Source organism: Scardinius erythrophthalmus (genome assembly GCF_964197995.2).
Source record: "Scardinius erythrophthalmus genome assembly, chromosome: 15".
Classification (NCBI taxonomy): Eukaryota; Metazoa; Chordata; class Actinopteri; order Cypriniformes; family Leuciscidae; genus Scardinius; species Scardinius erythrophthalmus.
Genome location: NC_138235.1, coordinates 38,098,943 through 38,125,499, shown reverse-complemented (window position 1 = coordinate 38,125,499; position 26,557 = coordinate 38,098,943). Strand labels below are relative to the sequence as shown.

Here is a 26,557-nt window from a genome sequence, read left to right as displayed (position 1 = left end):
ATTACTGACAGAATTTTCATTTTTGGGTGAACTAACCCTTTAACAACTTACTAACTATTAATAAACAGTAATTAGAAATTTATTGTGGCAAAAGTTCTTAATAGTAAGAATTGAACCTTAATCTAAAGTGTGAACATATTTTTTTTCACACAACATAACTCACAAATATTTAATTATAGTTGATGTGGGTTTTTTTTTTTTTTTTTTTTTTTTTTTTTTTTTGAGGGCCTGCAAATAGTTTTTTTTGCACTTGTACACATTTTGTCTATCACATTTTTATTTACATATTCTTAAAATATTTTTCATTTTAACTGACAGGAGTGATGATCAGTGGGTTTGAGTTTTTCCCTTCATCATTATTGCATGGGCTGAAATATGGATAGAGTTTGTCAGTGAAAGTCTGACCAGTGAAAGAGTGGATATGAGATCTGGACTCCACGTCATAAAAAGAGACCAGACCCTCCTCATAATCCACAAACACACCAACCTTCTCAGGTTTCTCTATCAGAGGAAATATAACCGCTGGATCATCACAAGCTATATGTTGATTCTCATTCATCAGAATCAGAGTCCAGACTCCATCCTCAGGTCTCAGTCTGATCTCCCCCTTCCTGTTAATGGATTCTCTGGCCACTCCTAAAGTCCACTCAGTCTTTCCCTTCACCTGCACCTCATAGTAAAATCTCCCTGAACTGAATCCCTGCTTTGCCAGAACACGAAGACCCTGATTAAATCTCTTTGGGTTTTCTGGGACCTTCTGCTTAACATCTCCATGCCTGACTTGTTTTCCATCATCAGACAGGATGAGATATGGATTCGCTGAATCAGGATCCAGAGTCACATCCACTGAGAGAGATCAGACATTATCAATCAACTTCAGATCAAACTTTTTCAGATGGAGAGTAAATAATACAGATTATATAAAAAAGTATTGAAGTGTATTGAAGAAAATGGAGTTAGTCACACTGTACCTGCAAACTTCTGCACAAACTTCAACCCTGTGGACACAGATGACAATATAATCATAAATTATTCAACTAATTTCAGTGAGTTTTTCTGTAATGGAAGCATCAGTGGCATGAAAATGTTGCTCGTCCATTTGTTTGTAAAACATATGTGACAGAATCTGTTAACAGTAAATATACTTACAATAGAGGTCTAAGACTTTACAAGGTTAGTTGTTTTATTACATTTTTGAAATGGTCCTTTACAAACTGAACTTAAATTGGATTTAACCCATAATATTACTTGAAAAATGTTCTTAGTTAATGACAAAAAAAAAAACTGTATTTGATATTCACATACCAGTTTGACTGAGCTGTTCATTCAGTGTCTCATGAGTTTTCTTCAGATGAGTCAGGGCTCTATACAGAGAGTTCACATTCACATCAGAGTCAATCCTGATCTCAGTCCAGTTCTTGGTGTGTGGACGACTGTTAAGGGATGAGCTCATCTATAGCAGGATATAGAAGAATGTTAAATGTTAGTTTTATATTTATAGTTAATATGTTTACACATTACTTTTCAAACACAGTTAAATAATTTTTCAAATTTGACATTATTACCGTTTGAGATCAAATGTTCAAGCAGCTCATCATGTTTGTGAACAGAGAGTTTGGCTTATATACACAGGGAAATGACAATGCTAATGGGGAATAGGCTGAGTGCAATGATTAGTGACAAGGGACAGCTGAGTGCAATGAGGAAACAAGGATCGTGGGGAATGTAGTTCAGAATGTGACAGACACCGTGGGGAAGGAGGACATCTAGTGGTAACCAGGGAACACAAACCAGACACTGTGACATAACCTCCCCTCTACAGAGCGGCTACCAGACGCTCCAAGACGTGACAGACAAAACAAGAGTCCAGGCGGGAGGTGGACTGGTGGAGGATCAGGGGGAGGGATGGGGGCCAGGTCCATGGAGGGAAAACGGGGACAAGAGGTGACAGTTCATTTGGCGACCAGGGCGGAGACGACAGTCCATCGGGCGACCAGGGTGAAGCAGATGACCCATCGGGCGGCCAGGGCGGAGTGGGTCGTGCAAGCGGCCAGGGCTGAAACGACAGTCCATCGGGCGGCCAGGGCGGAGACTTTCCCTCGGGCGGCCAGGGCGGAGACGACCCCTCAGACGGCCATGGCACAGGAACCGACACGGCTCAGGAACAGACGCCACCGGCTCAGGAACAGGAACAGACGCCACCGGCTCAGGAACAGGAACAGACGGCACCGGCTCAGGAACAGAAACAGACGCCACCGGCTCAGGAACAGGAACAGATGCCACCGGCTCAGGAACAGACGCCACTGGCTCAGGAACAGACGCCACCGGCTCAGGAACAGACGCCACCGGCTCAGGAACAGACGCCGGCTTGGCGGTGGCCATCTTGTCCGAAGACACAGGTTCGGCGGCAGCCATTTTGTCCGAAGACACAGGCTCGGCAGACGTGACGTGAATAGTCTCTGTGGCAGCCATCTTGTCCGAAGACAATGGCCCGGCAGACGTGACGTGAACAGTCTCTGGATCAGCAGAAGTGATGTAAACTAGAGTTCTCAACGGGTCGGGTCGGCCCGACAAACCCGACGGGACCCGCGGGTTCAGGTCGAAAATATAAGCAAATGACTCGGGTCGGGTCGGACCTCGGGCTTAATCTTTTCCGCTCAGTAAAAAACAAAACAAACAAAAAAAACATTTATTAATCATCGCTGCTGTTCACCGTAAAGAAAGTCTGGCTGCTGCTGCGTGCAACATGCATCATGACGAGGGGCGGGCGGGGGCAGACCTGACGGCGCTGCGTGCACGCTTTTAGCCTGGAGAGAAGAAGATGGAGTTGGTGAAAAGTAAACTTGCCGCAGGTGAATTCACCGTCGCTACTACAGGAGTGGGAAAATCAGAGGTCTGGAAAGTTGTGTGTATTGTTTGTATTGTTAAAAGGCGTGAACATTAAAGGTTGATTTGAATTCCCGTCTGCTGGTCATGATAATACGTGTATGAGAGAGAAAAAAAAATTATCGTCGGGCCGCGGGCCGGGTTCGGGCAGATAATTCATGTTCATGTGTCGGGTTACATCGGGTCCGGGCTTTAAAAGCCACGGGCCGGGTCGGGTCGGGTTGTAATTTTCAGGCCCGTTGAGAACTCTAATGTGAACAGTCTCTGTGGCGGCCATCTTGTCCGAAAACACAGGCTCGGCAGACGTGACGTGAACAGTCTCTGGATCAGCAGACGTGATGGATCGCTGGGGTGGCGCAGGCAGTGCGAGCAGCTCGGGCGGTGCCGGCAGAGCAGGACGCCTGGGCGGCGCGGGCAGAGCAAGACGCCTGGGGGGTGCTGGCAGAGCAAGACGCCTGGGCGGTGCAGGCAGAGCAAGACGCCTGGGCGGTGCGTCAGGGACGGCAGTCACCTCCAGGATGGTCTCTGTGTTATGAGCCACCGGACTCGGGACCACCGGACTCGGGACCACCGGAACTGGGACCACCGGACTTGGAACCACCGGAACTGGGACCACCGGAACAAGGTCCACCGGAATAAGGTTCACCGGGACAGTCACGGAGGGATGTTTCCTTCCCCTCCTCCGTTTCGGAACCACCGGAACTGGGACCACCGGAACTGAGACCACCGGAACAATCACGGAGGAGGTCTTCCTTCTCCTCCTCTGTTTCGGGTGGCGATGTACAGGCTCTGAGCTGAACGGGACCTGCGGCGAATGGAACTCTGATCTGTTGACCGCCATAGCCTCCTCGGTCTGACGGGTCCATAATGCCAGGCATTGAAAGATGTTCATTCGAGCAGGGACCTCTTCTACTGGCGAATTCCATTTCCGCTGCCTCCTCTCTGTCCTCGTGGTTGGAGAAGCGCCACGGAAATCTATACCGCTGGATCTCTGCTTTGACGGAGTTGTTCTGTCAAGGAACACACTTGGGAAACAGAGAGATCCATGAACTGTTTTTTTAATATCAGGGCAATCCAACTCCTAGTCATCCATGCAAGGGTCAAAATCCATCATAGCAGTCCAAATACAACAGAAACAAACAAGAACAGAGCAGAAACGCAGAACAGAAGTGTTGTGACGACTCCGTGACAAACACTAAAACAGACAGGCTTATATACACAGGGAAATGACAATGCTAATGGGGAATAGGCTGAGTGCAATGATTAGTGACAAGGGACAGCTGAGTGCAATGAGGAAACAAGGATCGTGGGGAATGTAGTTCAGAATGTGACAGACACCGTGGGGAAGGAGGACATCTAGTGCTAACCAGGGAACACAAACCAGACACTGTGACAGTTTGTCCTGTAATATTGTACATATTGACTGATGACAGATGTTAACAGACCTGTATGAGATGGAGATGATCTTCAATGTGTGAGAGCTGCTCCAGCTCAGTGTTTCTCCTCTTCAGCTCAGTGATTTCCTGATGCAGCTCTTTAATGAGATCTTCAGCCTGTTTCTCTGCTGCTTTCTGCTGTTCCTCCATCATCTTCAGCTGATCAGACTGACATCTCTCAATGGAGCGAATCAGATCAGTGAAGAGCTCAACACTGGTGGATTTCTCTTTCTCTGTGTTACTCTGATGAATGAGATCAAATATGTCCGTCTATTAAGTTTTATCTTTTTAATTGATAACCTTTATTAAGCAGAATGAAATATAATGCATTATCAATTTTGCAATGTTTTAACTTCCACTCACCTTTCTCAGCTCTACTGAGTGCTGGATCTCTTGAATCTTATTTATTCTGTCCTGGATCATCTGATGAACGTCAGTTTGTCTCTTAGCCAGATGATTCTACATACAGTGAAAAACAAATAACTTTATCCTTTGAAAAAAAATCTTATTAAAAGTGGCTGGAAATGTCTTTGAGGATAACATTCTTAAAAAGATGACAAAATCAGCTTTTAGCAGATTTATAATAATAAAAAACAATTGACAGTTTAAAGGTAGGGTAGTCAATTTCAGAGAGGCTAGCAAGCAAGCTAAGTTTTGAAAAGCATAAGATCCCACCCTGCCTTCAGAGAGTCTCCACAGCGTCACAAGAGACGGCGTTAATTTACCTCATGTATCAGAGCACATAACATTACAATAATGAACATAAACTAGCGTTTCCCAACCGCGAGAGCAGGGGTGCCGTGTAAAAACTCCTTCAAACATTTTAAAATTGCAAAAAAAAAAAACCATATATATATAAATATATATTATATATATCCGTCTTGCCGCGTATTCACATAAACACATCGGTTATGTCCGCGCGTTCAACGGTAACGCCATGCTATTAGGCCTAATGGTTTTCAACATTTTTAACATTTTAAATGTTTAACGCAATTAACGCAGCATCCGTTTTTTCTGTTATCTTTTGGCTAGCGTTACATTATATTGTAGAGGTGGAACCTCTGGATTGTCCGGATAGTCCTTGAAGACTGGTGACTCTGGTAAGAGAGTAAGGGCTTGGAGAGATACATTAAATATTTTTTTTTATATGTTGGGCACATAAATAACATGTGTTTATGTGTGTGTGTGGTTTTTCTTCACGAACGCACACTGCTTTAAAATTCATGCAAATGCTTTTAAACCATTTAAGCGCGTCAAGACAAAAAAGAACACGCTGTCTATGAATGTAGGCTACTGCTGACACACAGGACAAGCCATGATCGACCTCTCTTTCGGGCTTGAACGAATAATAACACATAGTTATGCCAAAATGTCAGTTTTGTTGAGTATCCTCATAAGAGCAGTCTTAAATTAGTTAAAGTCTTAAATGAACATAAAGAATTGTGAGAAAATGGGACGTGAGATCCACATGTGCAGCACTGAGAGCAGAATCAAAGAACATAGGTAACAGAGAAAATTACTCACTGCTCTTGACTAAAGAACGCTTGTAGCTTTAATAAGGATTAATCTATATTTAATTTATAATTTATGCAGTGAAGACTGTAAAGTGTTTGATAACTATTAAATTGTGTATTTCCTACCTGTTAGACAGGTATAGGAAGGGCACAGGTAACTGTGACATTTATTATAGGCTTATGTGAAGATTGTTTTAAGTTCACTTAAATTAAAAGTTGTGATATTTTAGGATGCCCCTCATTGAACTGCCACCTTATTGTGGTGGAGGGGTTTGAGTACCCGAACGATCCTAGGAGCTATGCTGTCCAGGGCTATATGCCCCTGGTAGGGTCTCCCAAGGCAAACAGGTCCTATGTGACAGGTCAGACTAAGAGTGGTTCATAAGCCCATTATGAAGAAGAAAAAACCAAGGACCGAGACATCGCCCGGCATGGCGTAGCCGGGGCTCCACCCTGGAGCTAGGCCTGGGGTTGAGGCTCAGCCCAAACAAGTGACTGGGGGCCCCCCTCCCATGGGGTCACCACCTGCAGGAGGGACCGTAAAGGGTCGGTGCATAGTGGATCGGGCGGCAGTCGAAGGCCGGGGCCCATACGACCCGATCTCTGGACACGGAAACTGGCTTCAGGGACGTGGAACGTCACCTCGCTGGTGGGGAAGGAGCCTGAGCTTGTGCAGGAGGTTGAGAGGTACTGACTAGAGATAGTCGGGATCACCTCCACGCACGGCTTGGGCTCTGGAACCACACTCCTTGAGAGGGGCTGGACTCTCTACCACTCTGAAGTTGCCCATGGTGAGATGTGGCGGGCTGGTGTGGGTTTGCTTATTGCTCAGACTGGGGACTCCATCGTTCTACTGGGGGACTTAAACGCCCATGTGGGTAGCGACGGTGACACCTGGAGGGGCGTGATTGGGAGGAACGGCCCCTCTGATCTGAACCCGAGTGGTGTTCTGTTATTGGACTTCTGTGCTAGTCACAGCTTGTCCATAACGAACACCATGTTCAAGCATGGTGCAAGGGTGTCCATCAGTGCACGTGGCACCAGGACACCCTAGGCCGGAGGTTGATGATCGACTAGGTCGTTTCATCCGGGAGGGGCGGAGCTGTCAACTGATCACCATCTGGTGGTGAGTTGGATCTGATGGCGGGGGAGGAAGCTGGATAGACTCGGCAGACCCAAACGTACTGTGAGGGTCTGTTAGGAATGTTTGGCCGAGTCCCCTGTCAGAGAGATCTTCAACTCCCACCTCCGGCGGAGCTTCGACCGGACCCAGAGGGAGTCTGGAGATATTGAGTCCGAGTGGACCATGTTCTCCACCTCCATTATCAATGCGGCCGCTCGGAGCTGTGGCTGTCAGGTCTCCGGTGCCGGTGCCGGTGCTAGTGCTCCGAACCCGGTGGTGGACGGGAAGTAAGGGACGCCATCAAGCTTAAGAAGGAGTCCTATCGGGCCTGGCTGGCTTGTGGGACTCCTGAGGCAGCTTATGGGTACTGGCAGGCCAAGCGGACTACAGCCCGGGTGGTTGTGGAGGCAAAAAATAGGGCTTGGGAGGAGTTCGGTGAGGCCATTGAGAAGGACTATCGGTTGGCCTCGAAGAGATACTGGCAAACCGTCCGGCGCCTCAGGAGGAGGAAGCAGTGCCCTACCAACACTATTTACAGTGGAGGTGGGCAGATGTTGACCTCAACTGGGGATATCATCAAACGGTGAAAGGAATACTTCAAGGATCTCCTCAATCCCACTGACACGCCTTCCATTGAGAAAGCAGAGGCCAAGGGCTTGGAGGTGGACTCGTCCATGATCCAAGCTAAAGTCACCAAGGTAGTCAAGAAGCTCCTCGGTGGCAAGGCACCGGGGGTGGATGAGATCCGCCCTGAGTACCTAAAGTCTCTGGATGTTGTCTTGGCAGACACGCCTCTGCAACATCGCATGGCGGTCGGGGACAGTACCTCTGGACTGGCAGACCGGGGTGCTGGTCCCTCTTTTTAAGAAGGGGAACCGGGGGGCGTGTTCCAACTACAGGGGGATCACACTTCTCAGCCTCCCCGGGAAAGTCTATGCCAGGGTACTGGAGTGGAGAATTCAGCCGATAGTAGAACCTCGGATTCTGGAGGAACAGTGCGGTTTTCATCCCGGTCGTGGAACACTGGACCAGCTCTATACCCTCTCCAGGGTGCTCCCTTAGAGATTGGGCACTCGGGAGGAGCTCAGAGTAGAGCTGAGGTGGCTCGGGCATCTGTTCCGGATGCCTCCTGGATGCTTTCCCGGGAGGTGTTCCGGGCGCATCCCACCGGGAGGAGACCTCATCTCATCTGGCCTGGGAACGCCTCAGTATCCCTGCGGAAGAGCTGGAGGAAGTGTGGAAGTCTGGGCGTCTGCTGCCCACATGACCCGGCCCCGGATAAGCGGAAGAAGATGGTATGGTATGGTATATTTTTGGAGCCTAATGTTAAAATGACTAACTTTCAATTATACTGTAATGTTTAATGGGGATTTAAAATTGGAAAAATAAAATAGAAGACATCAGTAGCAGTATTGGTATCAGTGATACTGGCCTTCATTCATAAAAAGATGCCATTAAACAATTATTTCAAATATACTGCCTTTATGTTGTTTCTACATTAATTTGGAGATTATCTGTGAAATTATTACATTATAAAATATATCAAAAACTTAAATTAAAAACAAGCTATCTTGTGCAATTACAACAAAATTATCCCAATATAAGACTCAAATATATTGAGTGAGCAAAGATTTAGGTGAGATTTACAATGGTATTTGAGCAAAGCTTAAATACGAATAAAAGCATTACTTAAATGTCATCATAAAAAGTGATCTCTTTAGAAGAAATGACTGATTCCTAGACTTTTAATGGATGGACAAAAAAAAGACAATATTAAAAATATCTATATGACAGTAGGCGGTTCTACCCTGTGGATTTAAAATCAATACATTTCAAGGTAGCGTATCAAAGTAGTATGATGACAAAACTTTTCGCAAATTTTCAACGGGTGCTGTGACTGAAAAAAGGTTGGGAAACACTGACGTAAACAACTAACCAAGCGGCAACCTGCCTATCTCTCTCTCGAAACCAACACGGAAGTGACTTAAACTGCAATTCATCGACTGGCTGCTAGAAACAGGCTGCAAAAGAGAGTCAATCCCATAGACCCCCATGTTAAAGTGCCCAACTTTACAGCAGAAAAAAAAAATGTGTTTACAGCCTGGAACAAAAAATGGTTTTGGTCTATATAGCTAATTTTGCTATCTGCAAATATTTGTTATCTGCTAATAACTGTGAGGGGAGTGATTTTTTTTATAACTCATCCATTTAAATTATATTAAGCCTTAACCTGTTAAGCTGCAACCCCACTTTTGAAAAATCCCCAGAAATGACATACCCAAACTGAAACAGATACAGTTCATGAACCCTTTGTACTAAAAGCACAAGTATGGTCTCATTTGAAAGCTGACACCTGGCAGTTTATTGTAAATGTAGAATTAATTATTATCATAATGACAAAAATTGTTATAAATAGCTTCAAAGTTTTGTAAAGTTATTAGAAATTAATTTTTATGAAACATCCTCATGAAAATAAAATTGAAGTTGGCACTGGAGCAATCTAGAAATGCACTACAGCTAAAGCCACATGTCTAAACATTTTATGTTTAAAATCTGAAGATAAGTCCAAAACTCTGTATTTAGTTAAATGTTTTTCAAGACCATGTCATGTGACTTTATTTTGATTTGACTCTAAGATGCTTCTGATGTTTATTGTCATCTTCTAACCATCTATCCAGTATATTGTCTCTATTGTTTTGTGGTGCAAACGAGCCCCATTCAGTCTCAGTCTCCCCCTGCACACATTCACACCTCTCCAGACTGGTTATGGCTCGAAATATGCATTTCTTTTGTCTGCATTATAGTTACTAACGACTGGCTATTCACAGGGTTTCAGTCCCTAATTTATTTTCTCAAAGTTCACCTCACATTTTAAATAAAGAATAAAGAACATTCTTGAATAAAGAAACTTTCAGTAAGCATTCAAAAAAACATAAAAGTATAACTTCTAGGTTGCAGGTGCACCTAGGGCTAGCTAGCATGTTAGCTTAGCACACCATCAATACACGACCATTTATGAGATTAAAACCATGTTTGTGCTCCAAACTTACTTTTATAACGCAAGTGGAGTATTTTAAATAATCTTCTGTGATCTAATTTGGCTTCAGATAAAAAAATCAGACAGAAAATATACTATTGTATACTGTTCTGCACAATGATAGTCTATATAGATTAGCATTACATTATAAATATAATCTATTATTATGAAAATACCTGGCATGTCTTGAAAAACACAGGTAACTCAAATATCATTGCAATCATGTTTATTATCTTCAAAACATCTGTATCTGCATTTTACAGCGCGAACTCTGTAGCTTTGTGTGTATCAGTGACGTCCTGGAATGTCACATGATCATGGCTCTTCTTCATGTTCTATATATGGACAATTATTGTGCATATAGCGCCCTCAGGCTGTTGGTATGGATTGAAAACACAGTATCAGAGTATCCAATCGCTCATAATGATTACATCGACGCATTTGGGTATAAATTCAATAAATATTATTCCTGTCTATATAAATATGATGTGAATCTATGAGAATATATCAATATTTCTCCAAATCTGCACATTTTTGAGCTAAAGCCCTGAGGGACGTTGTTTTGTGTATCGCTGTCATGACGACAGCACGGGAGTTTTTTATGAATGGAACAGGCTGACGCGCATAATTCATATTAAAGGTATCGACTCATTTTTTCATTTCATAACTCCTGACACAAATTAAGAAATAACTGTCGCTATAAGTTTCTCAGAATACAATAGTGGTCAAATACTGAAACTTGAGTCTTATATCTTTTTAATGATGTATAGTTTGTCGAAGTATAACATTAAATCTGATAGTAACTTTGAGCTATATATAAAAAAAAAAACGCTTCAGTGCGCCGACGCACTGGTGAGGCTTAACAGGTTAAAGTTCTACATAATTAAGGGTGTGATGCAGCTATCACTACTAGCCATTTGTCTGTTAGCGCTACGTTACCTCAACTAATCCCGCCTTTTTGCCCATTTTCGGTTACCCGGGAGTGACGCGCTACCCAGATGGCTCTGGCCACTTTGGGCTTAAAAATGCTCTTCAGAAACCTACGGGTGACGTCACGGACACTACATCCATATTTTTTTATAGTCTATGCAACTAACAGAGCTCCTACTTGTATCACCTGACTGCTGCAGATTAATTTTGGCGTTGATAGTGTTGAAATAGAAATGCATTAATCCAAGTCTGAGGACGTAAACAGCTCCGGGTGGAACGTCATGGGTTGCCATCTCTTAATTACGTCATTAAGTCTGATGATCCCAAGTCCAGTGCTCACAGCACTTCAGAGTCTGGTGGTCCCAAATCCAGAGTCTTCAGTAATCATGGACGCTGCACCTGACACTACAAAGGTGGTCCTTAAGCGTTTAAGTCTGGCTTCTAGGATGGCTGACCTACCGTTGATGTCAGGGCGAGCAGTTGGCATCTCAGTGGTCCTGACATCGTCTTTGTGTCCATTGCAAAAGATGTGGTGGTCGTCTGCTGTGCTGTGGGGATTTTCAGACCTGTCTGCTCTGCTGTGGTGCTCATCTGCTCCGTCGTAGTAGTCTAGCTCCACTAAGATGGTCAAGTCAAGTCAAGTCATCTTCATTTATATAGCGCTTTTAACAATGTAAATTGTCTCAAAGCAGCTTTACAGAGATAAGCGTATAATTTAAGGTAACAGAGATTGTTTCGGCTTTACAGCAGAGTTAAGTTATTTCCATCTAAAGTTAGTTTTAATTGATTTGCTTCCGTCGCAATGATCATTTGTTATTAAATTAGGGGTCGCTAAGACGACACCATTCCCTCTACACAGACTTTAAACGCGAACCTGTGAGAAACGCTGATGGCGTTCACATGCGCATTTAGAATGGGTTCTATAGTTATGTGCGTTTGAATATACGCAGGTTTGGAATTCCCTACAAGCCAAGCCTAAACAAAATACTTGTCTTTCCTTATAAATTTTGATAAGGAATTTTATTTTATTTGTTGCTTTGGGGTAGGACCGCGAGACGAATTTTCCCGACAACGCCTTATCTGTAGAGTGGGAAAGGGATCCTCCATAGGGAGAGACTAGTTGGCACTTCAGCACTGCGTTGTCATCGGTCCAGGCGAAGGTCCTTCGTCAGATCTGGATACGGCCTGGATCCGGCAGGCTGCAGGAAAACCTCGGGATAAACACAGACACTAAAATTAGCGTAGATGCCATTCTTCTCATGATGTAACGAGTACATCTGGATTTTTGGGAAGTGTTCCCGGTTCCGGCTGACCTACTATATGCAGCCTAACATTAAATTATAGAAGTCTATAATGTATTATGTGAAAGCTAGGTCAAAGAGATGTGTCTTTAATCTGGCTTTGAACTGACAGAGTGTGTCTGCTTCCCGGACAATGGTAGGAAGACTGTTCCAGAGTTTTGGTGCTAAATAGGAAAAGGATCTACCACCAGCAGTCGATTTTGATATTCTAGGTATTATCAACTGGCCGGAATTTTGAGATCGTAATAGACGTGACGGACTATAATGCGTTAAGAGCTCGCTCAAGTACTGCGGAGCTAAACCATTCAGTGCTTTGTAAGTAATCAGCAATATTTTAAAATTGATGCGATGTTTAATAGGGAGCCAATGCAGTTTTGACAGAACTGGGCTAATATGGTCATACTTCCTGGTTCTGGTAAGAACTCGAGCTGCTGCGTTTTGAACCAGCTGTAGTTTGTTTATTAAGCGTGCAGGGCAACCACCCAGTAGAGCATTACAATAATCTAGCCTTGAGGTCATGAACGCATGAACCAATTGTTCCGCATTTGTCAATGAGAGCATATGGCGTAATTTAGATATATTTTTAAGATGGAAAAATGCAGTTTTACAGATACTAGACACGTGACTTTCAAATGAAAGATTGGTATCAAAGAGCACACCCAGGTTCCTAACCGACGACGAAGACTTAACAGAGCAGCCATCAAGTGTTAGACAGTATTCTAGATTATTACGTGAGGAAGTTTTTTGTCCAATAATTAGAAACTCTGTTTTTTCAGAATTTAGAAGTAGGAAATTACAAGTCATCCAATTTTTTATATCCGCTATGCATTCCGTTAATTTTGTGAATTGATAAGTTTCGTTAGGTTTTGAAGAAATATAGAGCTGAGTATCATCGGCATAACAGTGAAAGCTAATGCCATGTTTCCTAATGATATCTCCTAAGGGTAGCATGTACAGAGTGAACAGCAGTGGTCCTAGTACTGAGCCTTGTGGTACGCCATACTGAACTTGTGATCGATGAGACATCTCATCATTTACTGCTACAAATTGATAACGGTCAGATAAGTATGATTTAAACCATGCTAGTGCATTTCCCGTAATGCCAACATAATGTTCTAATCTATTTAAAAGAACGTTGTGGTCGATGGTGTCAAATGCAGCACTAAGATCGAGTAACACTAATAGCGAGATACAACCACGATCGGATGATAAGAGCAAATCATTTGTGACTCTAACGAGAGCTGTCTCGGTACTATGGTACGGTCTAAATCCTGACTGGAAATCCTCGCAGATATCATTTCTTTCAAGAAAGGAACACAGTTGTGAGGATACTGCCTTTTCTAATATCTTTGACAGAAAAGGTAGATTCGAGATCGGCCTGTAATTGACTAATTCTGAAGGATCAAGTTGCGTTTTTTTAACAAGCGGTTTAATCATAGCCAGCTTAAAGTTTTTTGGTACGTATCCTAGAGACAAAGACGAATTAATGATACTAAGAAGAGGATCTATGACCTCTGGAAGTATTTCTTTCAGTAGCTTAGTCGGTATAGGGTCTAACATACATGTTGTAGATTTAGATGATTTAATGAGTTTAGTAAATTCTTCCTCTCCTATAGCAACGAATGAATCAAATTTTTCCTCAGGGAGGCTACAATGCACTGCCTGATGTGATACTGTAGTAGACGGTTGCATAGTTATAATTTTGTCCCTGATATTATCAATCTTATAAGCGAAGAAGTTCATAAAGTCATTACTGCTGTGTTGCTTGGAAACTTCGGTGCTTGAAGCTTTATTTTTCGTTAGTTTAGCCACCGTTTCAAATAAATACCTAGGATTATGTTTATTTTCTTCTAATAGGGTTGAAAAATAAGCAGATCTAGCAGCTTTTAAAGCCTCTCTGTAAGTAATTGAGCTCTCTTTCCATGAAATGCGAAATACCTCTAGTTTTGTTTTCTTCCAGTTGCGCTCCATTTTTCTGGCTGCTCTCTTAAGGGCCCGAGTGTGCTCGTTGTACCACGGCGTTGGACTATTTTCTTTAATCTTCTTTAAGCGCAACGGAGCAACTGTGTCTAAAGTGCTGGAAAAGAGAGTGTTAAACGTTTCTGTTGTAATATCTAGTTCTTCTAAGCTATCTGAGATGCTGAGATGATGAAACTGATTAGGAAGATTATTAATAAAGCAATCTTTAGTAGCAGAAGTGATAGGTCTCACATATTTGTAACACGGAGTTGGCTTTGCAGCCTTGACTAAATGAAGTTTACACGAGACTAGGTAATGATCTGAGATGTCATCGCTCTGCTGCAGAATTTCAACGGCATCCACATCTATTCCGTGTGATAATATTAGATCTAGAGTATGATTACGATGATGAGTAGGTCCTGACACGTGTTGTCTAACTCCAATTGAATTTACAATGTCTTTAAATGCCAATCCCAATGCATCTTTTTCATTATCGATGTGTATATTAAAATCACCAACAATTAGTACTTTATCTGCAGTCAATATTAATTCTGATAGAAAGTCCGCAAATTCTTTGATAAAGTCTGTATGGTGCCCTGGTGGCCTGTATACAGTAGCCAGCACAAATCTCAAACGGGATTTATCTTTTACACTATATATTTTTACATTAAGCACCAATGCTTCAAAAGAATTATATTTAAAACTTGATTTCTTAGTGGTTTTGAAACTATTACTATAAATTACAGCAACACCACCCCCTTTGCGTTTCAGACGAGGCTCATGTTTATAACAGTAATCTTGCGGGGTGGACTCATTTAAAGTAATGTAATCGTTTGGTTTTAGCCAGGTTTCTGTCAAACACAGCACATCTAGGTTATTATCTGAAATCATATCGTTAACAACGAGTGCTTTTGAAGTAAGCGATCGAATATTCAGCAACCCAAGCTTTAGCATTTGCTCATCTGTATTATAGCTGTTTTTTATTTGTTGAACATCAATTAAATTTTTAACCTTAGTTGGGTTTAAACGTTTTTTGGATTTCCAAATTCGGGGAACAGACACAGTCTCTATATGATGATAGCTAGTTGAAAGAGGCTCTATGTGATAGGATTTATCTGACCTTGGTGACGTGAGGCCGCTAGCAGACGGTCGGTTTAGCCAGTCTGTCTGCTTCCTGACCTGAGCCCCAGATTGTCATGTTTGAGCTCTAAGACTATGAGCCATATTACTAGAGAGAAGAGCAGCACCATCCCAGGAGGGATGAATACCATCTCTTTTCAACAGGTCAGGTTTGCCCCAAAAACTTTTCCAATTGTCTATGAATTCTATATTATTAAGCGGACACCACCGAGACAGCCAACCGTTAAGCGAACATAATCTACTAACTATCTCATCACTCCTGCGAACAGGAAGGGGGCCAGAGCAAATTACAGTCCTTGACATCGTACTTGCAAGTTCACACACCTCTTTAATATTAATTTTGGTGATCTCCGACTGGCGGAGTCGAACATCATTAGTGCCGACATGAATAATGATCTTAGAGAATTTACGATTAGCATTAGCCAGCACTTTTAAATTTGCTTTGATGTCAGGCGCTCTGGCTCCCGGCAAACATGTGACTATGGTGGTTGGTGTCTCTATTTTCACGTTCCGTGTAATAGAATCGCCAATAACTAGGGCACAATCATTCTCAGTGGGTGTTTCACTGAGCGGGGCAAATCGATTTGTTATGGTAATCGGAACGGAAGAGTGGTTTTTAGATCCGCGACTAGAGCGATCCCTCACTGTCACCCATTTGCCCGGCTGCACAGGCTCTACTTCAGCCAGAACCGACTCATGTAAAGTGTTCACTAAATGCGCATCCAAAACATCTAACGTTAAAGCACTAGCACTCTTACTATCCTCAATTAAAGTTTGGATGCGTGTTTCTAATTCTGAAATCTTCTCTGTCAACCTAACTGTCTCCTTACATTTATCACATATAAATCCTATATTGTCGACAGAGAAGGCTATACTAAACATGTGACATGAAGTGCAAGTGACAATAACAGGACAAGACATTACTCACCGTGTTTGTTGACTGATTCTTACTCACCTGAGCTTTTTATGAACTCAAAGGCGCGGACGCGCGAGAGAAAAATAAATAAATAAAATAGCTAAGCGCACGGGTGGCGCGTTAACAGGCTAGCGAATTACTAGCGTTTTGTGCTAGTAGTACTAATAACAAAAGCTAGCGATGTCAGGTTAATCTGAGATGTTGGGTAAAATGTAGTAGTATAAACAACTAGAAATAGTAGTAAAATGATGGTTCAAAACAAAGAAATATAAGGCTAAGACGGAGCTTACCGCACCGAAGCACACAAACACACTCACAGCAGGCAGCGAGGCAGACAGGAGCAATCAAGGCAGACTGGTCTTCAAACCAGCAACGCCTCATCCCCCCAGGTTCGCCACCTCCCTCCCGGATTTATGTATCTGTTAGAGGAGCATCTGGAATCCGCTCCTTAATGATATGTGCACACCAAAAGTTAATTTAATTATTTGCACGAGTAGTTTACAAAGTCATTGCCAAGACGCAAATAGATGTGAATTCGAGCCGGGTGATGCGAATGACGCGAATTGTGATACTCACCTCAATCATGTCTTCCGCACAAGTTGAAAAATTTCAACTCGATCGGAAAATTCTCAAGATGCGTTTTCGCACAAGCCAATCAGTGAAGAGCTTATTGACACATTTGTGCACTGGGCACCTGTCATCCTCAAGTAGCGCTAGAAGTGGCTGTCATCCACGCACAGTTCCTGGAGAAGACAGTGAAATTCACAGAGTTGTGTGCTGTGAACTCAGACACGTTGGTGTTTGGCTTTCCGGTGTATTTGGGACTTCCACATCAGGTACAGAGCAGCAATAGTAGTTATCTCCATGGTTGATGACAGAAAAAATGGAAAAAAAGCAATAATGTTGTTCTTGATGTGCGTGAATACACTCCTCATCGCGCAATGTTTTTATTTACGCGAGTGATGAGAAAAACAAGAAACATCCCACGAGTAATCTAGAGCAAGTAACGCGATGCGAATGTTTGCTTTGCTTTTGGTTTGCACACACCATAAGGGGGAGGCTATGTCACCTCCACCAGCTGGAGTTACCTTAATCTCCACCAGAGGTCACTCCTATTGACTCCTTCTGACTCCGTCCTTTGTATGAGACGTTAAAATGGTCCTGGACTCTCTGTGGTCATTAAAAATTCCAGGATGTCCTTCGGAAAAAAGTAGGGGTGTAACCCTGGCATCCTGGCCAAATTTGCCCATTGGCCACTGTCCATCATGGCCTCCTAATCATCTCCATATATACTGATTGGCTTCATCACTGTCTCCTCTCCACCAATAAGCTGTGGTGTGTGGTGGGTGTTCTGGCGCAATATGGCTGCCGTCGCATTATCCAGGTGGATGCTACACATTTGTGGTGGCTAAGGAGATTCCCCCCTTCCATATTTAAAGCGCTTTGAGTATCCAGAAATATATAAAATATATATTATTATAATTTTCCATTATGAACTTAATTTCCCAGTATCCATTGTCTGTTCTCATGATTGTGTGATTTTGTTCAGCTGTGTGTGATTACCCTTGTCAAAGTCTGCCTTAAATAGGCCTGTGTTTTCATTCTCAGTTTGTGTAGTCTTGTTTTGTGTTACACTGCTATTCTAAGCACCTGTAACCTGGTTTACCTTGTCTTGGTCTAGTTCTTCTTCCCATTGTCGTCAATATCCTTGTTTGCCTGTGTTTTTTAACTCTATTGTATGTATGGATTGTTTGCTCTATGGTTTTGACCCTATTCCTGTTATATGGATTACGATTCTGGATTGTCTCAATACTGCTGCATTTGGATCTTCAATCCAAGTCTCGGAGTAGTTTGTGACACACCATGCATCATATCTCATTGTTTTGGTTATATCTCATTATATGGTCTCATTATTGAGTGCACTCATTCAATCCCACAATGCACCACAATAACGAGTGTACAACCGGTGTACGCTCAATGGCTAGGGAATACCCATAATGCACTGTGATGTCTATATTCAAATCGCTGTACAGGTAACTTCAAGTTAAATTATATTAAACTTACTTTAAAAAATTGAGTTAAATCTCATATAACTTAAAAAAAGTTGACATTTCTTAATTTATTTTGATAATTGATTTTGATTTCAAGTGTTGATTTCAACACTTCATTAAAAAAAAAAAGTTACATTCTTACTGTTCAAAAATAACCAGGAATAGCCAATGTTGTCGTCCTTATAAGGTTATAAAGCTTATAAAGGTTTAAGTGTTTTGTCTGTATCTCTTTACCTTCTTTTCTCGACTCTCCTCCTCTATAGGAACAGTGTTGTGAGTCCTGTGTTCTCCTTCAGTACAGAACAGACAAACACACGTCTGGTCATCTCTGCAGAACAGCTCCAGAGGTCTCTCGTGTTTCTGGCATATATAATCCTCCAGATTTTCCACAGCGTTGATCAGTGTGTGTTTCTTTAGACGTGGGACACTGAGATGAGGCTCCAGATGAGTCTCACAATAAGAGTTTTGACACATCAGGCAGGTCTTCACTGCTTTCTGCTTTCTTTCACCACAGAAGTCACAGAACACTTCAGATTCTCCTAGATTGAGCTTCTCCTTAAAGTGATGCACAACCTCTCTGAGTGTTGTATTAATCTTGAGATCAGGTCTTCTGCTGAATGTTTCTTTACAGAGTGGACAGAAGCAGGTCTGTGTGTCCGTCCAGCACTTGATCAGGCAGGTTCTGCAGAAGTTGTGTCCACATGGAGTGGTGACTGGATCAGTGGACAATTCCAGACAGATGGAGCACTGGAGTTCCTCATTTAGTGCTAGACCACTGGAGGATGCCATGACTGAAAAGATAAGTAATGATGACAATATATCATCTAAATTGCTGAAGAGAGCAACTTTCATAATACAAGTTGTATGTAATTTAGTTAGTGTTCTAAAATGAAAATTAGCCCATGATTTACTCACCCTGAAAACATCCTAGGTGTATATGGCATTCTTCTTTCAGACGAATGCAATCAGAGTTATATTAAAAAATGTCCTATCTCTTCCAAGCTTGATAATGGGAGTTAATGGTAATGATAACTAATGATAATGGGAGTTCCCTTTCAAGGTCACTACCAGTTACGACGTGACGACGAATGGGGTTTCGCTTAGAAAGCCTATCACCTTCGAGAATACAAAACTAGCCAATGGCAAGAAAATGCCATGAGTCTGCAGAATTTTCATAGCGTAATTCATATTTACATATTGTTGTGGCTGAGGAATGAAAACGATTCATGGCAAAAATAATAATATTGTGATCTGACAGCCCTGTCATTAGATTAAAGGTCTTAGTAATTATTTCTGGTCTATTTGTGAACAATAAATCTATTTTAGTTTCAGACCGATTAGTTATTCTTGTGGGTTGTTCAATTAACTGTGTAAGATTAAAATAGTCTTTTCTATTAGTTTTTTCTAATAGTTTTTTCTTCCACCCTTATCACTCCAATTGACATTTAAGTCCCCCATCAATATAACCTCTTTGTTAAAATACAAACTGTGAAGGAGGTTTTTTAACTGATCACAGAACTCAGATTTTGCTGAGGGTTTTCGATATAGACAGATTAAACTAAATGCCATTTTAGCTGAAAGTGAGATGTTGACACCAACACATTCAATATCAGTTTCCCTAGAGCCATTCAATTTGTTTGCAATTAATAGTACTTTTCACATATAATAAAACTCCCCCTCCCTTCCCATGGTCTCTGTCTTTCCTAAAAACATCATATCCTGGCATTACAATAAGGGCCTGGGGAGGAACGAGTTAACAAAGTCTCTATCAGTCCAACAAAATCAATATTAGAATTTACAAGCAAGTTTTCCAGTTGTTCGCGTTTGGTTTCCATACTCCGAATATTTAAATGTCCACCAAACAACCCTTTAACTTTGCATCGAGAGTCCCACACAGTTCCAGCCTGATTAAGCGTTTGGAAAAACTTTGTGATGCGATGTTTTTTCAACACGGGATTCCTAGATCTAATTGAAGGCATAGTCAATGTTAGACCTACACATAGCGATCCGGTATGTTTCGGGACTCACCAATGAAGAAGTAATATTCCGCTCTCGCAACGAGATGACCTCCTTCACACTGCCGCTGGAGTTTGTCGAGCTAAACACAGCCCTCAGCTGTAGACGCTTCGTGTTCCCTTTACGCAATACCATCAGAAATGAATACGAGCAAGAAGCACAACTGGATGTACGGGAAGCCAAAAGGTTAAAAAAAGTATTGTAATTTTTCCGAAACTTGATTTTTTTTTTCTTTTGAAGAAAGTTTTTCCCCATCTGTCAATTCAATCCAGCTTATTTATTTTCAAATTTAAAACGTATTAACGATTTCAATGCAATGTTTATAAGGTTCTGAAGGCCCAATGAAAGAAATAGGTCAATTTAAACTGAAATTGCAGTATAGGTTATTGTTGATGTTCTAGTTGCTGGCAAGTAAATTATAAGAAGGCGAGTCCATGGACAAGTATGGGCTTTTTGTTTGTATCAAGTCTTGGTATATCACTATACCTCACTCCTGTCTGAGGAATTATCTTGAGTTATCTCCACTGTCTAGAATAATTATAATTTAGAATAGATTACTTAGCATAAATTTTGAAATTGGAGGAACGTCTGCGAATGACATATTTATGGTATTTTTTATGCCAAATGGGTATAAGCCTTGAGTTTTATAGCTAATGATTTCTTCATACATTTTGGATCCATTGTTGGAATGTGCCCGCAAGAATAGAAATTCAGGAGACAATGTTGTGTGGTCATCTCCCCAATTTATAACACCATTTATTAACTTGAATAATTGATTGATTTAATTAGTGCCCTCTGCATTTTTATGTTAATTAATTATGATTTACATAATTATGCATAAGTATGATTTATATAATTATGGAAATTAAAATTACAGAATTAATTATGATTAAAATGTTATGTTGCACCCATGTATCTTGCATGTGAAATTTTTTAAAGAAGGTAATAATAGCAATATATGGTTTTATTCATATTATATTTTTTTTCATACAGGGAACATAAATTGTGTCACCTGAAAATGTGTTTCCCTTGTGACAATAATATGAGGAACTCTTTTTCTCATGTGTATTGTGGTGACATTGAACATATTATTAATTCATTTTGTATACTGTTTACAAAGTTGTATATCATAAATCTGTCATCTCTGACGTTTTGCAATCTTTATGAGTAATAATAAGACAATAATATGAGGCATTGAGTTTTGACGTCAACACGGAAAGATATAAAGGCAATTTGTATGGGCAAATTCAACTCAGACATTCAGACATAATACAAAAACTAAGAACAAGTGCAAGATTAATTCAATTCACATTTTCATCTTATTCATCTTATTATGCTGCAGTGTAGCAAGACATTTAAATGCTGCACCAATACTTTTTCGCTTACAGTACATCCAGCTGAGCTTTGATGCATCTGCTACGCATGTTGTCATTAGACACGCCTCGTTGAGGGGGAACAGGAATTCCGGTGGGGAACAGGAATTCCGGTAGGGAACAAAATCGACTGCTTCACCGGGCCAGTGGCCAACACCCCCTCAGAAGACTCCATGACCGCCCGCGCAGCCCAGGGCCAACGGCCACCGACGGCGTCATCCGCGCCAACTAAGCTTGTTTTAAAGGGTAAAGGTGCTTTATTTGGCCTATACTGCTATACGCGCAAACACACACACACACACACACACACACACACACACACACACACACACACACACACAAACACAAGCTATGTAGGGGGGGTTGGGAGAAATGCACCCCCTAGAAAGTTTGTGCATATGTGCATTTCAAGACATTTAAGGCCAAAAAAGTTATTTACAAAATAGCTTGAATACCATGTCAGTGGGCAGTAGCCTATATTATTTATCAGTACCTTCTCTCTCCTCATCTCGATCAATCTTTCTTTTTCTCTCAGTCTCCTGATCTTGCCCTGTTTATTTCCCTCCTAAAGCTGAACTTTGACTGATAGTCTTTTTGATTTTCGTCTGTCAGTGAAGAAAGTAAACATAGGGTCAACTGATATTTAATCTATTTTTTATTAATCATTTTCTTAGACAAGTTAATTTACTCAAGGCTACGAGCGCTTGGTATTCATTCACAATATTTACACATTCATTATTAATCTTATGCATAGTATGATGAAAACTGCTTCGTTAAAGGTACAATATGGAAGGGGGTCGTTCAAACTTCCCAAACCCCCCCTGTCTACGGGCATGTGTCTCTGGGAGCCACAGTACAGCAAATGTAACCAGTTTTTACAACACCATTTTATACAATCCTGAAAAGGTTTTTTATATATACATATATGTATATATATATATATATATATATATATATATATATATATATATATATATATATGTATATATATATATATATATATATATATATATATATATATATATATATACATGTATGTATGTATGTATGTATATGTATATATATATATATATATATATATATATATATATATATATATATATATATATACATGTATGTATGTATGTATGTATGTGTGTATATATATATATATATATATATATATATATATAAAGGAAAACACAGAAATGGGTGAAAGTGTAATTTTTCAAACAAATAACCCACTAAACAAACATCTGTAAACACCAGGTTTCATTTTTGTTTAATGGACTTGTGACTTTTACTAGGAAAAACATAATTCCGATTTTTCTTTCGTTCATTCTGTCACCAGTCTAAGAACTTCCTGGTTCTAAAGTCTCTAAAGTGTGACTTTTGATTTACAGCCAAAAAATAACAGTACTTTTACCAACAATCTGATGCTGCTTCCAAATGCTACCAAACTACTGAACTAGCTCTTATATTTCCATCACTTACCTGTGAGTGAATATCAGAATATCAGATCTGGTTGTTAATTTCAGAGTTTCTGAAAAGAGATGTTGTTTGAGGAAGCTTCCAGTTCATCTGTTTAGTTTCACTTTTACTTGAGTCTTTACACACCTGCAGTGATGTCATATCTCCGCCTATAATCATAAATATGGACCAGTTCCTCATTCATCCCTGCTGAGTGTGTAAATGGTGTAAGAAACTTTTAGAATATCAAGTTACAGTTTACACATTTGCAGCTTGATAGAAACAACACATTAAACATGTTTCACAGTGAAATCTCCTGTGATTTCCTGGTTCTTGTACAAAGGTAAAACAATACAAATTTATAAAGCCATTTGAAAAGAAGCAAAAAAAATTAAATTATGTAAAAAGTCTAATTTTTCATAAGTTTACATGCATGTCAGTTATTCTTATAGTTATCAGATAATTAAAGTTTCTTTGATGTGGTTTTTATCTTTTTATGACATTCGTCCGCTTTGTCAGTACATGTTACATGAAAGATGGTTTCAAATCACTCAAGAGTTGCTTTTAAAGTCACTTGCTTTACTTACAATGCTTAACATTACAGTATATCCAAAATCAAACAATTTTCTTTGTTCAACAGTTTTCTTTACAGTATTTATTTTGTTACTGTAAAGTGGCATTACCGACAAATGCTCTTCCTTCACAGCATACAGACCTGACTAATCAATAATAAAACTCATTTTCCATCAACTATTTTCATTATCAGTTTTTATAAGTCATTGCAGTCATAATTCTGAATGCAGTCATATTATATTTATTATTAGGGCAAGTGATTGAAAACTATTTAATATATGTATATTGTGTATAATTTATTGTTATGTTTATTTAATGTGTATTGATATAAAATGACAACATTTTATAACTTTAAAACGAGTTTACATGGATAGAACTTTACAGGGTTAGTTGTGTTATTACATTTTTTAAACAGTGCGGTCCTTTACAAACGGAGCTTAAATTGGATTTAACCCATTTTCTTAGTTAATGGCAAAAAAAATCTACTGTATTCGATATTCACATACCAGTTTGACAGAGTTTTTCATCTAGTGACTGTAAAACTGTAAAAGGCGGCTGCGGTTTGTTTGCTGTTTTGTTGTCTGAAATCGACCCCTATCCCCTTAAATAGGGCACTATTAGAGTCGCTGTCCGTACGGACCAGTACGTGCTTGTCTAGTAGCGGCTGTTTGAAGCAGTCCAGCGCAAGACGTACTGCTATCAACTCAAGGCACTTGATGTGCCAATCCAGTTGGGGTCCCGTCCAAATAACCAAAGCTGTACATGGCACCCCAGCCAGTGGTGGTGGCACCCGTGAAAACAACAGCATGCCTGGACACTTGGATTGAACCGAAACGCAAGGTCCGACCACGGGCTGAAGGTTTGGTGACAGGCCGGGGTGATTTTCACACCCATCTCGGGACTCGCCCGTGAAGCCAGTGCAGAAGCGGTCTCATATGAAGCAACCCAAGCAGCGTCACTGTGGCTGTGGATGCCATATGCCCCAGGAGCCTCTGAAAAACTTTCAGTGGGTCCACTGTCCTGCTATTGAGTGAATTCAAGCAGTTTAACGCCAACTGAGCATGTTCCTCTGTGAGGCGTGCTGTGACCGAGTCCATAACCATGCCAAGAAAAGAGATCCTCTGCACGGGGGGAGAGTTCGCACTTTTCCCAGTTGACCGGAAGCCCAAACTGGCCGAGGTGACTGAGCACCATGTTCCCTGTGTTCACACAACTGCTCTCGCGACTGGACCAGAATGAGCCGTTCGTCGAGGTAGTTGAGGATTCGAACGCCGTGTTCTCTCATAGGAAAATTACCTTTGTGAAGATGCAAGATTTCAGGGACAGCCCGAAGGGAAGGACTTTGAACTGAAATGCCGACCCTCGAACACAAAGCCAAAGAACGGTCTGTGTCGAGGGAGAATAGAGACATGATAGTATGCGTCCTTCAGGTCAATCGCTGCAAAACAATCTCAGTGACGAATGCATTTGAAAATGGGAGTTTGTGAAGGGCCCGATTCAAAACTTGTAGGTCCAATATTGGCCGTAACCCACCGCCTTTCTTGGGTACAATGAAGCAAGGGCTGTAGAAGCCTGACTTCATATCGGCTGGAGGGACCGGCTCGATCCCATCCTTCGCCAGTTGGACTGCAATCTCCGCCCGTAAGACAGGAGCATCACTGGCCAGCATGAGGTGAACTGGATGCCCCTGAACTTGTGGAGATGCCGGGCGAACTGAATCGTGTAGCAGAGTCTGATGGTCCGAATGAGCCAGCGAGATGGGCTGGGGTAGAGGGTCCCGAAAAACTCACGAGTTTCGGGTAGGGTTCGGGTCAATGTTTTATGAATACAGAGAATTTTGTGTGTGTACAATCTACAAATAACAGCAATGAAGGGGTGACACTCTAAAATATCAAGAGTGCAAAATATACACAACCCCCCCCCCCCCCCTAACACATAGCAAGTTTTTTTTTGCAAATTTTTGCCAAATAAAATCAGCAATGCAGTTAAAAATGGACAGCAAAGAAGAGGTTACACTCTAAAAAAGTAGAGTAGAAAACAAACACTCACTCAAACACACACAAAACTACATTGTAAAATGACACACAGTTGTTTTATTGTTGTCATTAATGCCATGTTCCCTTGTCTCCCTTCAGCTAAGACTATTCCCTGGACTCTGCTGTATAAGGAGTACATGAATCATCTGGTGGATCAGGGCGCTCTGATGCTCACGGTCACCGGACGGGTCAATCAGACCAAACAGATTCTGGCCACACAGTTCAACTTAAGACTGCACACACCAGACCTCATTATCACTGTAAGCCAATGAGACACTAATCGTTATTTGTGATGTATAACGAGCACAAAACATGTTTACATGTTATTGCATTTTGGTTCCATCTATAAAGTGTCATAATATCTGTGCACTATATGAGGTCATATGATGTTTAAGTGAGAAACTTAATTTGTTCTCTCTATCAAGATCACGTTCCAGAACCCGCCGTCACAAGTGTTGAATAAAGTTTTGTTCCATATACTGTAGAGGGATTGGGAATGCAGTGTCAGAAAGATCACGTGTGGGTAAGACTTTCAGTGTTTAACTGCAGTTTAATTTCAGCTGTGACGTGTTCATGCATTTTAGATTTGCTTAAAAACATAATTGTACTTCATTAAATATATTTAAAGAGTGAAAAGCTTCCAGAGAGTTGATATTGTCTTAGTGTCTGTCAGTGATGTGGAGAAGCTTGCGACGGTTACACTGATGGAGAAGTTTGTTCCCACCGTCTCCGGCTCTCAGAAGCTCCTGGCATCGATGGACTGCCGTCTGCTCACTCAGGTGCACGGATTCACTGATATTGTGCTCAAACCAAAGTC

The 26,557-nt window shown here is 41.3% G+C and overlaps 1 protein-coding gene across 1 annotated transcript; it reads right to left on the bottom strand.

The window, feature by feature from the left end:
- Nucleotides 1-222: 222 nt before the first annotated feature.
- LOC308703387 (E3 ubiquitin-protein ligase TRIM39-like) lies at nt 223-19,082 on the bottom strand (the record flags this gene model as incomplete). The annotated part of the gene is made up of 6 exons (XM_081386828.1): nt 223-846; nt 972-998; nt 1,306-1,453; nt 4,332-4,565; nt 4,686-4,781; nt 18,528-19,082. The coding sequence occupies 6 exons, from the start codon at nt 19,080-19,082 to the stop codon at nt 308-310; spliced, it is 1,599 nt and encodes a 532-aa protein (XP_081242954.1). The 3' UTR covers nt 223-307.
- Between the last annotated feature and the right edge of the window lie 7,475 nt (nt 19,083-26,557).